The sequence below is a fragment of the Nelusetta ayraudi genome, unplaced genomic scaffold (assembly GCF_046127955.1).
Source record: "Nelusetta ayraudi isolate G7.1 ecotype Tasmania unplaced genomic scaffold, CSIRO-AGI_Nayr_v1 ptg000026l, whole genome shotgun sequence".
NCBI classification, from domain to species: Eukaryota; Metazoa; Chordata; class Actinopteri; order Tetraodontiformes; family Monacanthidae; genus Nelusetta; species Nelusetta ayraudi.
This window is the reverse complement of record NW_027466076.1, coordinates 10,886,194-10,902,473: the sequence shown is the minus strand read 5'-3', so window position 1 is coordinate 10,902,473 and position 16,280 is coordinate 10,886,194. Positions and strand designations below refer to the sequence as shown.

Below are 16,280 nucleotides of genomic sequence, written 5' to 3'. Positions count from 1 at the left end.
AAGTCGTATTTTGCCAGGCGGTAATTAAAACCAACAAGCATTTCACACGTTCCATCCGGGAGGAACACGTGCAGAGTCGATCGGCTGCGGCTGCGACGAGGTTAACTCGACGCCGGGGTCGTGCGCGTTGACCTAGCCTCCGCTTCTTAAAGCAGCCAGACAAAGTGGAAGAAAAATCAGAGGAGCCGCGCGGGCAGGGGGAGGACGGGGGTGGAAGGGGGTGAAAACGGGAGCGTGATTAACGCTGAAAGACCTCACGCCACTTTCGAGAATATCCACTGCGTTTGTTTGCGCCCGGGAAAAAAAAAAAAACCCCTGCAGCTCGGTTGAAGCGCCATCTGTGTCCACACGCCGTCGAGGAGATGCACGGCTAGTTCAGATGGGAGGGAGAATGGGGGGGGGGGGGGAAGCGTATCAGTTTTGGCCGCCGCCCAGCTCCCTTTGACATGTCTTATTAGTCGGGTCTTTAAAAGCCTCGGGCCTGCCTTCGCAGGCACACCCCTCCCCAATATCCCTGATTAAAGTGCGACTGACGCTTCCAGTGTGGAGCCAAGCTGGCCGCGCTGCGTTTATGTTGGGTAATGCTCATTACTCAGACATACTGGCAAGCGCCGCTGCCGCCACTGAGGGCAGCACAAAATGCTGGACGGCGCCGGCCAAGGGGACGCGAGATCTTTTGAATTTCAAAACAGGGCACCAGAAATGACGGTAGCAATTGCGCTCCTTTGACACGGCCCGTCATTCTGGCCTCTTAATATTCATCGGGAAACTCCCGCAATGGGGTTCAGGTGATATACCACCTTAGTCAAGTCCCGGGCAGCGCAAATGTGGACGGTTAAGCCGTGAAGAGACATCCGAGGCTGCAGACTTTGTAAGAAGGAGATAAAATAAAAAACATTGGTGGAGCCATTGTACGGCTTTTGCTGTGTGACTTCATAAAATGTCAAAAATAAAAATCTTATTGTGGAAAAGTTTGGACTTCACTTAAAGTGTCATGATTTGGGCATGGTTCGTATTGATGTTGATGTTTTCAGTTGAATCAGTCCCTCACGTCAAAATTGTTTGAACTGAAGCACTGAGAGTGAGCAATAACAAGCAGTAAGCAGGAAAACACAGAACGCAGCAGTGCACACGCAATTTGTCTGGCCCGTCATGTTTCCGTCTTATCGATCATCTCATTGATCAGGCTTCATCGGCCCATTTAGCAGTTTGGCAAACACTGGAGCCCTGCCGTTTTTAGATCTATATTCATTACACTTGGGTGGCTTGTACCTCGTACTTGACGCTCGTCAACATGCTTCAAACAGTTGTACGAGCCGGCCTTACAGAAGCCTGTCCAAAATGAGTTTTGTTGCCCCTTCATTCCTGCGCAATTGGTCTACTATTCGTATATATATATATATATATACATATATATATATATATATATATATATATACACATAATGTACATATAGTTTCTGTGGGGATTGCCATCCGGCAAAGCCTGAAAAGGTTGTGCTAAAACAGGGCAACACCCTTCGGACATCATCGAAGCTGAAGCAATAAATTAATTAACAATTCCATTTTCTATTGTTCCACAGAATTGTAAAATCTATTTCAGGAGAAGGGGAAAAAAAAATTGGTCCAGTTGCAAATCTTATTTCCTCAAACTCGAGGGATCTGTCATTTCTGCTTGATTGTCGAGCTGCAAATAATGAAGTGACACACAATCTAAATCATCAATGAAAACCTTTGTTGCACACTGCAGGGCGGCAGGATGACGTGGGTCTGGAAAACAAACGGAAACAGGCGCCACGAGCGTCTCGTTTCTTTCTTCTTCTTCTTTTAAACCCCACTCCAATTTTCCCAACATCTTTTCAGCTCCCCCTTCATTAATTGTGTTAATTGCATGTTTGTCACCAATGTGTGTGTGTGTGTGTGTGCGTGCATGCGTGCGTGAGGACGCGAGCTGGGCCTGAGGAGCGTGTTGAGCATTGAGTAACATTTCACGGCCCATTTGCTTTGGTCTGCTGAAGCTCCTCTACTGTACGTACCGGCGAGTGGGAGGAGGCTGACGCCGGGCATTCATTGGCGCGTGAAGGGGTCCTTGATTCTGACTTATTTGTTTTCTTTTTCTTTCCTTTCTCCCCCCCGCTTTGCTTTCGCTCCCTTTAAACCGTCTGCGAAAGAGTTCCGCGCTGGCTTATTTGTGTGAGTTTTGCGCCCGCGCGCGCCGAGCCACAGACCTGTAATCAAGAGTCGCCGTGCATAAAGGGACCTCCAGTCGTTACAGAATTAGTGGGAGGCAAATGGCTTGTTTCGGGAATCAATTAGGATAAAATGTGGACGTGTCGGCTACCTTTTACACACGGAACCACGAGGGAACTTCAGCTCCAGTCGCAAGTTAATTGTCGTTGGTTTATTACTGAGACGCTGGCGCGATCCTGGGAGGCCTCTTCAATCCAGGTCACTGTTGGAGGCAGTGGTACCTGACGACCTGCAGTCGTAATATGCAGCCGGATAAAGGGGGGTTCAAGACAATAGTGTCTTGGTCCGTTGTCTTAGCGTTTCCTGTTTTATTTTGAAAGTCTCATCTCCCCTCGTGATTTCCACCAGTATCTCATACTCAGTCCAGCTCACCTGTGTCCCCCTGCCCTCTTGCATGAATAGTCCTCGTCCCTCTTTGTCTGTGTTCAGTCATTTCATCATGGTTGTCTGTACCTCTTTTTTTTTCAGTCAGTCTCAGTCTCGCATTTTGGTTCATGTTATTTACTCCTTGAGGACAACTGCAGTTGAGTATTGTTTCTTACTAGGAAAAGAGATTTGTCTTCTCCAACCCCCTCGCGACAAATTGAAGGACACATGGCACCAATATAAAGGAGTCCTGAGTTCAAAATTGAAACCAAAGCCCTCGTTGCCATTGGCTATGGCACGAAGAATCCGGCAACTTGTGGGATGAACTGCGTGATGTTGTACCAGAAGAGATTTTAAGAACAGGGAAAGAAGCGAGTGAAATGTTACCCATGCCTATGCAATGGAAGTCCCTGGTAGATAAATATGGTCTGATGAACAAAAAAATGCATCAGAGGCAGAAAGACATGTCATGTCATGTCATGTCATGTCATGATGTGTTATTCAAAAAAAAAAAAAAAGAAGAGAGAGATTGTGGGATTTGTCCCGGCGGAAATATCCACTCCAAGCTCACGACCCAGAGTTGTGTTCATGAAGAATTGATTCGATTAACTAGACATGTGTATATATATATATAAAAAAATTTAAAAAAATCATCATTATAAGCCTTATTTAATATATAAATATCTTTGATTTAGCAATTTTAAGCCACAGACGTTCTGATTACGTCAGGCAAACAAGTATTGGGGACATGGCCGTGCAACTGCAGAACCATTATACGGATCAGTAAAACATCAGCAGCCCCCCCCCCTCAACACGTTGCCGCGCATTAAATTCCAGTTAAAGTCGAACTCTCGCCCTACTTATAAGAGGACACGCTGCGAGGGCAATGCTAATTTCCCGAGCGCCAACGCCTCGGCTCTCCGCAGATGTCGCGCGGCCAGACAGATGTGCGCCACGCCGCGCCGCGCCGCGCGTATGAAGGATGCTACACGCGCATGAGCCGTGCAGCTGGGAGGCCCTCCTCTCGGGACGGCCGTCTGCAAACAAACTGATGGTGTTTAGCTTCGCACCCTCTCAGACACGTCCATGTGCGCCGCTCCGCTCGGCGGTGTGTGGGGGGGAACCTGACTGGTGGGCTCTGTGTCATCGCAGCCCGCCCGGCAACATCTGTGCCTCCTCCTCCCGCGCGCTATCGCTCGCACGCCACAGCTTAGAGACGCGAGCCTCGCCCACATGGGAGGCACACGGAAGCAAACGCGATGCACACTCAGGGATGCACCGAGCGAACTCGACGTCAGTTTGCCGCAGCAGGGGAGGGGGAAAAAAAAAAGAAGAAAAAGCGGTGCGTGATAACGCTTTCAATTAATGGCAGCCCTTTTGGGTTAATTTGCGGGTTCGCGATTAACACACTGCCGAGGTTCGAGACATGACAAGTCACTGATGAGCTGTGGAGACAGCCGCACGCGTGGCCCCGGCGGACCTGTTTGGTGTGGGCTCTGCATATTTATACACTCTGAGCGCAGTCTGCCAACACCTGTTTCAGCGCCCTGTTTTGACAGTCAGTTTCCTCCTGCTCCAGCAGCTCTGACCATCGCTAGCATGAGTTTCGGTATTGCGACAAAGACCCGATCTCTAGCCCTGGATCCCCGGATGTACGAAAGAGGATTAGGGCCACAAGAAAAGAAAGAAATATTGCAGGAAGGAGATTTTTTTACTTGCAGGAGGTCGCCGCCTTCATGCAGAACGAGATAGCTGGAATTGGGCAGATGCATGGATAGCGCTGGTTGCACCTGCGGGGCTATGTTGTATCGCAAGATACAATAAGACAACTGATCAAGTGAATTGACCCTGAAGGTGTGGAGCACAGACGAGCCCAGCGTCTGAGGCGCAGGCATTACCGAAGCCAAGGATGCTTTGCCATCAGTGGCTGCATTGATGGTTTTAGCTGTTATGTTATAATTTCGATTTTATTCGCGAATTTTCGTCTTTTTTTACGTCAGCTTCATTCCCGGAATGTCGACTTTAATCTCGAAATTTCAACTTTATTGGAAACGAGAAAAAAAACTCAATCTTTTTTTTTTCCTCTCTCTCTCTTCCTATGGCCCTAATCCTCATCCGTACCGGATGCCATGAAGTGTGTTGCCTTTTTTTTTTTTTTTTTTTTGTATTGAAATGTTACCGTGTGCCTGGTTCCCATCTGCCCCCTGAATTAAACCTTTAGCATGTGTGAGTTGCACCTCGAGTGGCTTTCAGACTGCAATTGGTACAGTGCGTCACAGCTCCAGTGAGCCTGCCAGAGCATGACGCTGCAATTCAGCACAAGATATAAGATGCAGGACAGGATTGTCAGGCACAGAGGCAAAATAAAATGTCCTCTTTATTTTTTTTATTTTTCAGAGTAAAACAAATGCCCCAGGTCGTAACGGCTTATCGCATTTCACAGCTATGCCAGCAAAAACAGCATCGCACCACTCTGGAAAGAGAGCACATGCTATCAAAAACGCATCAAATGAATTACCATTAAAGTGTGCCGTCTGAAATTATGTTTTTTTAACTTGAAAATGAAAACTGATCATCAGCTCAGTTCTTCTTTCCACTCCTTCAGTCAGGAACAGTGGTGTCGTCTTAAATGCCTCCTTGGTCTCATCCCTCCATCAGTCCGGCACTGTGGCTCTGGTTGGAGTTGCCAGATGGAGCGTGCACGCAGCCGCTGCCGTCTTGGATCGCGCTCGCGTCCAGTGTCATTCCGGGGTGACTGTTCCCCTGGTGTAGCGTCTGTGGCTTGATGCCTCCTCTGTGCATCTTTCACTGATGCGCGGGGGCTCCTGCAGCCTGGAACGCCCACCGTCTTATCCTGATTTTTGAGGTTCATATTGCTTTGATTGATTTCTGGCCCCCAAACAACATGATTAGGTGTGTGTGTGTGTGTGTGTGTGTGTGTGTGTGTGTGGTGGGTGGCATAGGGGGAGGTGCTACATGGTTTAATGGAGCATCATGGGCCTGTAGATGTTAAATAAATGACTTTGCCATAATTCTTCATTCCCAGAGGGGACGCAAAATCCAGTTTTCCAGGTGAATGCGGCGCAAATGGGATTCTCCACTCAACATGAACCTTCTACTCACTTGGTGCCTCCTTGATTTTGAAGGCACCCTTTGCAGCGACATGTGCTGATATCCTCTGTATCTGTCACAGATGGCTTTGCAGCGTTTCCAAATCCTTCCTCGTCTCTGGCAGAGGGCGCATGCCAGAACCAGAGAGAGGAAAGGTCCCACAGACTGGTGGACTAGAAAAAGAATCTGGTCGCAGAAAAGAACGTCAAAGGCACAATTGTTACTTTTTGCCCAAATCATCTTCTCTTGGTTATTTGGTTCAATTTTTTGTGTTAATTTAAAACATTTTTTGGCCATAAATAAATAAGGCAGTCGGAGGCACTCTAAAGGTAGAAAATTAGAAATTGTTTTATTGATAATTGCCCATGAAAATTTTAACTTTCTCCCTTCAGAGTGCTTTGCTTTGGCTTTTTTTTTTTTTTTTCAGATTTCCACATTTACGGCTAGCTTTTTTTTTTATTGTGTGACTCATACCATTATTTTTAAGAGGGTGTCCATATGATTGATGCATCTGTAGAGAGACACACACACAGGACTCAAACTACATAATAAAAAGTAGGATTTATTATTATTTATTTATTTTTCTACTTAGCATCTTACTCTGGTAAGTACTTACTGACGTACTTACTTACTTACTTATCAATGTTGGTGATTCACTGATCAGGTGCACTGCTGGCTGGATTTTCAATGAAGTGAAAATGGAAGGAAATGCAAGTGCACCTGTTATTAACCTATCAGGGGAAATCTGGAACTGAGACTGCGAGCCAAAAAAGGCTTTTGGGTGCTGACTTTCACAATTTCAGAAACAGCCCTTTTTTTTTTCTTTTTCTTTTTTTTTTTAAGCTTGACATCTCGATTTCCCAAGCAGCGAACTTAAAGTGCAAGCGCAGACTCACTGTCTGATTTACAGTGAGCCGTGAAGGTTGCGTCAACATTTGCCTTTGCCTTTCTGTGGGAATAAAACATTTCATCCTGGCTTTTGTTTGGGAAAAGCTTCCCTGTGTTGCTTGCAGCTTCTGAGGCTCGATTCAACATTAACAGCCTGCATGTCAAATCGGTGAGAATATTCTTTGACTGTGTTGCACTCTGTTCCATTTATACATCTGCGCAATGACGTGTAAAGTTGCCGACTGCTGAACCAGTGCCACTTTTATTTGCATCCGTTTTGTGTGGAATTTGTACACAATGACAATAATGGGAGAGTTAAACGGCACACAAGCGAGAGATTGTGCCATCAAATTCCCGAGGTGGTCCGTCTTTCATCACGGACGAAAATGTTTGACTGCACTCAGGGTTTGACGTCTGCGCCGTGACGGCCTTAAAATCGAGGTATCAGCGTTTTGCAGCTGTCTTGCAGTTGCTGCCTTTTTAGCAGCCCACAAAACCGTAGCTGCGTAGCGAAACAACTTGCGTTGGAAGACAGACAAAGATTGAGTTATAGGCACTGAGGCTTTTAAGTGACTCTTCTCACACATCCTACCTGTTGTTAAGGTTTACGGGCTATTCACCGTAGAAGGGGGCGTTTTAGCACTGTGTAAACATGTGATGTCTAGTTCAATTTTTTTGGGAGGCAAACACAACTCCGTGAAACGCCTTGGATGCCAGAGCCGGGTTAATTCAAGAGTAGAGGGCTGATGCAGGCCTTACTGGCTGAAAGTCCTTTGACGGTTTGCTTCAAAGCCTCGGCAACCTCGGCGCTCGGGTGCACAGAGATAAAGATCCGGGGAGAGGCACCGTGCCAGTCATTGTCAGCCGAGGCGCGCGCGGGCACCTGTGGGCAGGGTTCCAAACGTGCTAAAAACCCCTCCCGTGACGGAGCCTGGGGAGTTCAGAGAGGCTCGATTTTATGTCTTCATGCAAATCTGTCGTGACAGGTAGAAACTGCCGCGCTCTAACGACACCGAGCGGAGGGGCAGAAGCGCTTTGTGCGGCAGCAAAGGTGCCACTCTTCGAGTCGAGTACGTGCCAAGTCGACCCTGTTTGTTTGCGACCCACAATGCGACCCCGGAGGACGACAGCTGTCCCCGTGCCCTCTGCTGTCCTTTACTGATGCAAAATTCATAAAGGCAGGGAACCCGGTCCACTCCTCTGATAGCTACTGCACAGTTGGCACACTGGCTTATTTTTTCGAGGCAAAGTGCAGTTTCAACTGCTTCCATCACAAATCTTTTACGACCAGGGTAGTTATGGCAATTCACTACCTTACCTGCAGGGTAAACAGATGATTTCCGCGGCTGTATGCAGTGGCCACATCCTATTCAGAGCGAGTACGAATTGCAGCAGGACAATATGTATTAATTGTTGTATCTTAAAGGAGCATTACAGGGTTAGACTGGCAATCTACCAGGTGATACCCACATCTGAGGGTTAATCACGTTGGAAGGCACGACCTCTCATAATTTAACAACATATCTGAAGGCATAGATTCGTGGAGTTGCGCGATTTAGTGCTGAGAAGTAACAGACTGAGCTTTCTGACTCCGGAGGAGTTCATTGAGACACTGAAGGCGTCATAATCTCATGAATGCCGTTCACGTCGTGCTTAAGTGTTCAAGGACTCTTCGAAAAAGAGGACATTTAAAGTAATGTGAAATGGAAGATGTTGCAGCTGCCTATCATCCACCACTTCTGTACAATCTGGCTCTAGCACGGGATGAGAAAATTCCCATTTCGGCAGCAACCACCACATCCTCCAATTGTCTGTGAAAATGCAAAATGATTTTAAATCTTTACCAAAGAGAAAACGACTCCTGATGCGAGCTTAGAAACAGTCAAATGTCCATGTGATATACAATATAAAAAGGTGAAACGGCCCAAGTCTATATCCAAGATTTGGCCCTGTGATTTATTTATTTATTTATTTTTCACCAGCTCGCAATCATTGACCTCCCTGAAGCCCTCATTTGTAATTATTTATTCCAGGTCAAGCTATGAATCTCCTGACAATACTGGGGAAATAAGGCAAAATCTGAATTTTGTGACTTTGGTTTGTCCCAACAGATACTAAAGATTTGCATGTTTGGCACTGTCCACTTGTGAGCAAACCATTCAGAAGGTGGAATTCGTAATTTCCCCCAATGCTAAGAGGCGCAGAGCATTTCTAATCAGCTACCACCATCTTGCATCTGTGCCTGGCCTGTAAATATCAGTGGCACTTTTTGCTCACAGAAAAATAAACACCTGACATTGAACAATATTTTGTCAACATAACAGAGCCTTTTGTGTGTTTACAGAATGCTGAACAAAGATGCACAAGAACTCCTTCATATATATCCTAGACATTTTTTTTTCAACTTTGCATGCAACGAGTTTTTCACTTTTGATCCACTGAAATGCTTTCAAGCTAAAAGGCGCTGGCGTCGGCTGGTAAACGAAAGCTGAGCCGGGCCAAGCGCAACCGTAGGTGGTTAAGGTGTGAGGGGGGGGAGGGGCAGCGGGGGGTGGGTCATCGATGGTGGAGAGGTAAATCGGGGTTGGTGGAGGCTTTAAACTGAAGGGGGGAATGAGGGAAGTAATCCACTGAGTGCCCATAATGTAATGAGTCAGCCTCGTCTAATGGAGTCCATTTGAGGCAGAAGGAGGCATTAAAAAGAAAGCTGGTGGTTCTGAAGAACGCAACTCGGGGGGGAAACGTGGTTGGAGGACTGAGAGGGGATTTAAATATATATGTATATGTATATATATATAAACAAGTCCTGATACCTCGATTAACACCAGACCAGACTAACATACTTTTCTCAGCAGCTGCTTTACATAAGCCAAACCCAGCGCAGTCGCTGAGCGTTGCACTGAATCATGGTCGCCTGTTACAGTGAAGCCCAAGGCTACAGAAACACTATTTTTATCTGCATGGCGGCTGCTGTTAACAGATGCAGAGTGGCTGTGTCTTCTTACCTCTGTGGATGACGATAATTCCCGGGCCTGGCAAGACGCATTAGTCCTCGGCTCTGTTCCCATTGCTCAGGCAAACCCCACCACGAGGTGTCTTTCCGTCAGTGGTTTTTGGGTATGCGTTCATTTATTTTTCAATGGGCAATTTGAAGATTATTTTTAAAATGTTTGTTTATTTATTTATTTTTATTTATTTATTTTTTAACTCGTCCCACCGCCACACGTATGGTGGGACGAGCTCCAGCAAGGACGCGTCGCTGAGTGCTGGACAAGCAGCGATAGAGAAACCGATGAGTGGATCAAAGTTTGTGAGCTGGATTTGGGGCGCAGTGGCTGGAGTGTTGTCTCTAGTTTTATTGGAGTCAAATCGATTTTATATCTTTTGCAATCTCAGCGCATGTCAAGATTTAAAGAGCATTTACTGGAAACTCATTGTTCCCACTGAGGAGCGGCCACAGGTGTAAGAGGGAGAAAAATAGCCAGAAAGACTCAAAGGTGGGGTTGGTGGCTCAGTGGCTCAGAAAAGTAGAAGCACAGACAAAATAGACTCAATAGAATAATGACAACTTCACTAAGGACTGTGTGCACGTAGGTGACTCGTCCAAGGAATAAGACTATGGTGCATCGGATTTACCAAGTGACTGGATTTCAATCTGTAGCCCCCCTCCATTTCCTGTTAGACCCTGTTTTTGTTTTTTTTTTTTGCAGAAAAGCATTTCTTCTGACTTCCAGCTGATATTAGTATGTTTGCTTCTGACATAACGAGGCATCACCCTCATTTATCTGCTCTTCGCACTCCCGATTACCAGCATGTCCCAAGAATAGAAGAGGACAAAGTAGAAAAAACAATGAAATGATACATACCAGGCTTGATAGGGGGTTTATTTTAGGCTTTCGTACCACCCGTTCTTTTCTGCTGTTGTCTTGCGAGACTTATGGGGCGACTCGAAAAGCTTCCGGCAGAGGTCCAAGAAAATAACAAACAAGCAAAACAAGTTCTTGGCATCTCAGAGCCTAAGCGCTCATTAATTGACTTGTTTTAAAGTGTCACGCAGTCACGCTTCTGTCAGCGCAACAACAACAAAAAAAAAAAAGAAAGAACAAAACTAGCGGACCGCTCAGGAATGACATTTATATTCATAGTTGGTTTTCTTTCATTGTTTGCTACTCTGTGAATAATATTTTTCTCCCAATTACATAAATAATTAAACTGTGGGGATCTCTTAAAAATCATGGTTAACACCAAAGCTATCTGCATAGCCGGCTCCCTAGAGAGGTACGTTGAAATTCATGACTTATAATCTTTTTTTTTTTCGGGGGGGGGTAAATAAAGTGACACGTTGGCAAAAAAAATATAAAATAATCTGCTCCACTTGAGATGTCACGCTGAAAATCGGGTTATCAGTGTGGCGTAGCTTTAAAAATAACACCCCTGGCTGACGCGGCGCAGAGGTGACACTTGACTCTGCTTCCAACGCCTCCTCAAAAAAAAAAGTCAGAGGTTGTATTATTCATGTCGGCGGCGTCGGCGTCTTATCCACAGCTCCCCGCTGTCGCTGTGTGTTTCTCGTCGCCTCTGCGAGTGTGTGTGTGTGTGTGTGTGTGTGTGTGTGTGCGCGCGCGCGCCGATCTGATGCTCTGTCACTCTGCCAGGCCGCGCTGTTTAATCCAGGTCAGCTGCAGTCTCACCCAAACCCTTGTTTTTTCTGTTAAATCCGTTAACAGCCGAACGCTATGAAGCAGGGGGAGGAGGAAGTAGCACCGCAAGAATCTCATCTGTTTTTATTTGTTTGTTTTGTGTGTGTGGGGGGGGGGGGGACACCAGGCGAACGGGCCAGATGTGGCGTCGCTGCCGGATGTTTTTTTTTATTTTTTTTTATGTAACGCGGCGCTAAGAGGAGGTATCTTCCGCGCCCGGCCGCAGAACACACGCTGTTTATTTTATTTTATTTTATAATGATTATTTATTCCCAGCACCGCAGGCAGGGGGAAGCACATCTGCGCAAAAAAAACAAAAAAAAAAAGCGGTTTTGTCGTCGCGGATGCTCTTTTAGCCGGCGCTCGGCCGCCGAGGAGAGGCAGAGGCTCAGGTGCTCACCATGTGAGGACAAGTCGTTCAGCGCCAGCGGCGAGCTGCCAGGCCCGGCCGTGCTTTGTTAGGCCTTGGAGTCTCACCAGCGCTGCAAAATATGCCGTAACGAATGAACTGCACTCGCGGTGCGGGGATGATTTGAATGGAAACAGCTGTCGGTTGTGGCGTTTTGAGATTGTCTCTTTTTTTTTTTTTTTTTTTTTTGTTGCTGCGACTCCGTTTGTTCCTTCTAAACGGTTTTGTTTACGGTAGAACATGAAGAAGTGGCTGATGCGAGGACGTGTGCTGGTTTACATTGTCATCATAGTAAAATGCGCTCCTTGAAATAAACAACAAAAGCTCCAGTATGAGTTTGGTTGTGTAGAAACATGTTTCCCGTGCGTGTCATTTCTCTCGATTATGAACCAGCCATCTATTAAGGCTGGTTGCTGTTTCAAAGGGGGCCTCAGAGTGTGACTCTATCTTAATATTTCTCCCAATGTGAGTCCAAAGAGCGCCTCCCTTTTCCAACGGCCGCAGTTATTTTGCACGACATTTTGACGCACATTTCCATGTTCACCGTTCGGCTCCTCCGAGATGTGGCCCTGTGTTGTCGGACGACGGACTCCACTTTTTTTATAAACAACTCAGCCACCATTTATTTCAGATGTCAAGCCGCCCCTGTTGCTCTCAACTGGGGCCATTGTTTTCATCATATTATTGATCACTGTCTTCTAGTGCGGTGGCGGGGGAGGGTGAGGGCTGCAGAAACCGGCTGTTGTGGAAGTCGTTTCCTTCCGAGTGTGACGGGCGTGCAGTTGCTTGGAAAGCTGATCCTAATGTTTCTCCCTTTTCTCTCTGTTTCTTCCTCCCCTCCGGGCCCCTTCTGTCTCTCCAAGCAGGTCCCCCACCAGTTGGGCGCGCTGACCTTCTACCGCTACGAGCAGCCCATCGTGGACTACTGCCAGGCCCACCAGCCGCTGCGGCTCAACATGGGCTACGAGGGACCCCCGCAGGGCCTGGAGGGCCTGGAGGACCTGGGCCCGTGCGACAGGGGCACCATACAGACAGTGGCGCTGCCCGCCGTGCCGGCGCCGCCCACCGCTAGCATAGGCGCCGCCCCTGTGCCGGGGCCCCGCTCCCCTCCGCCGGCCCTCAGACCCCCCAGCGAAGGCCCCGGCGCCGGCCCGTACTCCACCATGGAGCGCACCGGAACGCTCAAGTTCGGACGCTAGCATGGCCGCGCCCCCCCCCCCCCCCCCCCCCCCCACCAAGGCTTGCTTGGCCTCGGAATGTGCGAGTGACACAGATGTTAAGGGGCAGCGGAGGAGGGGGAATCCAGCGGGGCCTTGTTTTTCGTTACCCACCCCGAACTAGAGGATGAAAACTGTCTCACTCCTCACGAAGGGATTTGGCATCTTTAAGAAAAAAAAACAAAAAAACGATACAAGACACGACACACACACACACACACACACACACACACACACACACACACACACTCTCACCAATATACAGTAAAGGGAGAGGCCGCCCGCTGATGGGATGATTTTCACCTCATTGAAAAGTCGCTCCGTGAACCATTGGGAGGGAATCCAGCCGACGACAAAAAAAAAAAAAGCAGTGAGGGGAGGGGAACATTTTCAAATCTCGTATTTTACCATTTTTCACAAGCGCAACTGGGAGCCCCGGTTTACAGCAGCAGCAGTTCTTCAGTTCAGCCCCAACTCAGCTGAAAGTCTAAAGCGCAATAACCACAGTTCCAGCGTCACAGAGAAGGGAAGTCTGGAGGTCTGGAGGATGTTGTGGAGGCTGAGTAAAGCAAGATGATATTTACTGTGATTCAATTATCTGGGCTTTATTTATAACAAAAGCTGATCCATATCTCAATTTAGTGTCGACGAGCCTTATTTCAAAGACTGGTTATCACTTTGCTTCGTTGAATTTTTTTTATATATATATTTTTCCGTTGCTTTCTTCTACAGTTTCTCGCTACGCTTCTTCTGATTTTTTTTTTTTTTTGCCAACTTCAATTCATGTGCATGTCGAACCAAAGAAGAATAATATAATTTTATTTTGATGCACATGAGCTGCTTTAGCTGAGGACTCCCCCCCCTATAAGCTTAACTGGCCTCCGTCAACTCCCGTATTCACAATCACAGCCGAGGAGCCTGACTTTGCAGATGGGACGCACGCTGCCCCTCGCTACGGATGCCCGACTCTCTTCTGCTGACGTTTGTAACCGCGTCATCCCAGCCGGGATGTGACCACACAGAAATGCTCCGCCGGTGTGCGTATGGGAAGAGGTAGCTGGGCCCCTCACACCTCAGCTTGGCTGCGATTGGAAAAAAAACCTTCAACGGTCCAACACCCCACACCTGAGTTCAAAAGTATTGTAAATATTAATGGGGTGGGAGGGCGGGAGGGGGGTGTCTGTTTCACTGGAGGTCCGACTGCTCTCACTGCCCCCACCGTAAAGGAATCACTGGGAAACGCTGTTGGGTCAACGTTGGGCTTTCGCCACCCCACACGAAACCGGGAGAGCGACCGCCCTGCTGGGGTTGGCGAAGCTGAGACCACGCGGTGCCTACCGAGGGCATGTTGCTGCCGGCACGTCTCTGCCTCCCCCTCCACCTCCACATCCCCCTCCTCCGGGTGCAAATGAACCCATGTGCGCTATGTTACGCTGGAAATATTGCCTGACATTTTTTTTTGTTTTGTTTTTTGGCTGGGGGGAGAGGGGTGGGGGGTTGGGGGGGTAATTCCTCCAGAGAGCCCGCACGTCTGCAGGGCGGAACTGTATCGTGCCCGGCGCCTTCGGCCACAATGTCGAACACGATGCCGCCTGGAGACTCACGGAGCTTCTGAGGACCTCAGACACAACTGCGATTGCCTTTCAAAAACAAAAGAAAATCCATCTTTTGCTTCATCCGGCTTCAGCGGGGGGGGCTTTTTTTTTGCCATACGCTCCGGAGTTGTGAATCTGTGCTTGGTCCTCCCCGCAGCACGACAGATTGAGTAACTGTTGTAGCTGCAAAAAGGGGCCAAAATATCCCAAGAAAGTGGTTCTGTTCTCGACGTACGAGAAGAAAATAGCAATTTTCCTTTGTTCATTTTGTTAGTTTGTTTTTATGGCTTGAAGGATGAGAGACAGCTATTTTTTTTTTTGATGTGTTTAAAGATGATGTCAAGAAATTCTATAAAGACTGATCAAAGGACAAAATCAAATAGAACTTATTTATCATGTATATAGTGAATCTTTAAAGTTCGCGGAAGAAAATTAAAGAAAAAAAAAAATATGAACTCGACTTCTTCTGGAACACAAAGCGCTTGTGGACGGAAGAGGAGCCTTATTCACTTTGCGGTGGGAATCTGTTACCAAGGTGATTCGGTGAAGAGGTTCCCACTCAGACGCTCCTGTTGTTTGAATGATAAATATTTTTCTATCTCCTCCCATCACTATTCTGCCATTAAACACACAATCTGTTCACTAAGATTATCTCTCTCGGAAACAGTAATGAATAAGAAAAACAATGCGACTATTTTACTCGAAGAAGATCTGAAGACGTTTGGGAGCCCTTGTTGCTGTGATGCATCTCCAGCATTAAAACACATAGTGATCCATATCTTTATACCTTTACTTTATTTTATTTTTCAGCTCTGACTAGGAACACATTCCATCATGCAGGTGGTGGCCGTACTACATGCTTTTGGGAACCATCCCGGTACGCAATGGTAACATATATCTGACATTTGCTTGGGGAGAAGACGTGTGCTGTTCTTCATACAAAGAGTCCAACCCATGACAGATTCCTTTTTTTGATGTGCCATTTCTTTCATTTAGTGTTTTACGCACCCATCCCTACCCCCCAAAAAAAAATAAATAAAAAAAGACACCCCCCCATGGAACAAGTGACCCAAAAAGACTTCATGGTGTTCGTGACTAAGAAGGGTTTTAGCCCCCCGCCCCTCTTCGTGTACAGGACAATGCATTTAAAAGCAGATGATTCGCTCAGTACGGTTGCTTAATAGTGCTGGTGGAGTTTACTTTGTAATAGCAGCTGTGCCAATGTCTTTATAATGGGAGCTCTCAATCCTATCCATGTATTGTCTTGCCTTGCCTCTATATCACCCCTGCAAACTCCTTGGCCTGAATTTCATGTCTGCCTCTTTAGTGACTCGGTTGAATCTGTTTAATGATGTTCTATTTCTGTCTGCATGCTGATATTTTGGGAAAGTATGCCCGGTTAGGGAGGAGTGCTGAACCAGAACCAGTCCCAAACTGTAGGGGAGATATATCCTGTCTGGCGAGCCCTTCTTCCCCTCCGGAACCAGCAGCACATGTCACGTGACATCTTTACCGAACCATTCCTGTCCTGTTCCAGGTTTTTTTTTATTTATTATTATTATTTATTTTATTTATTTTTTTTATCCCACCCGTAGGTCGAATTTCTCTGCAGTGCACTGGTTGCTAATCAGACAAAGAGGCCCAACTTTGTTCCTGGCTCCAGGGACGGACTTTCCCTTTAACTCTCTCCTGCTACAGCCCAGCACCTCCTCTGTGGTAATTACTCCACTTTTCAGACCAGTGAT

The 16,280-nt window shown here is 47.1% G+C and overlaps 1 protein-coding gene across 1 annotated transcript in view; it reads left to right on the top strand.

Moving 5' to 3' along the window:
• LOC142890637 (leucine-rich repeat transmembrane neuronal protein 4) overlaps positions 1–13,176 on the top strand; it is a 103,658-nt gene extending 90,482 nt beyond the window's left edge. Inside the window, exon 3 of the mRNA XM_076029840.1 lies at positions 12,590–13,176. Within this exon, the coding sequence (XP_075885955.1) occupies positions 12,590–12,922 (333 nt within the window). The 3' untranslated portion in view covers positions 12,923–13,176. The remainder of the gene's footprint in view (positions 1–12,589) is intronic.
• The last annotated feature ends 3,104 nt before the right edge of the window (positions 13,177–16,280 follow it).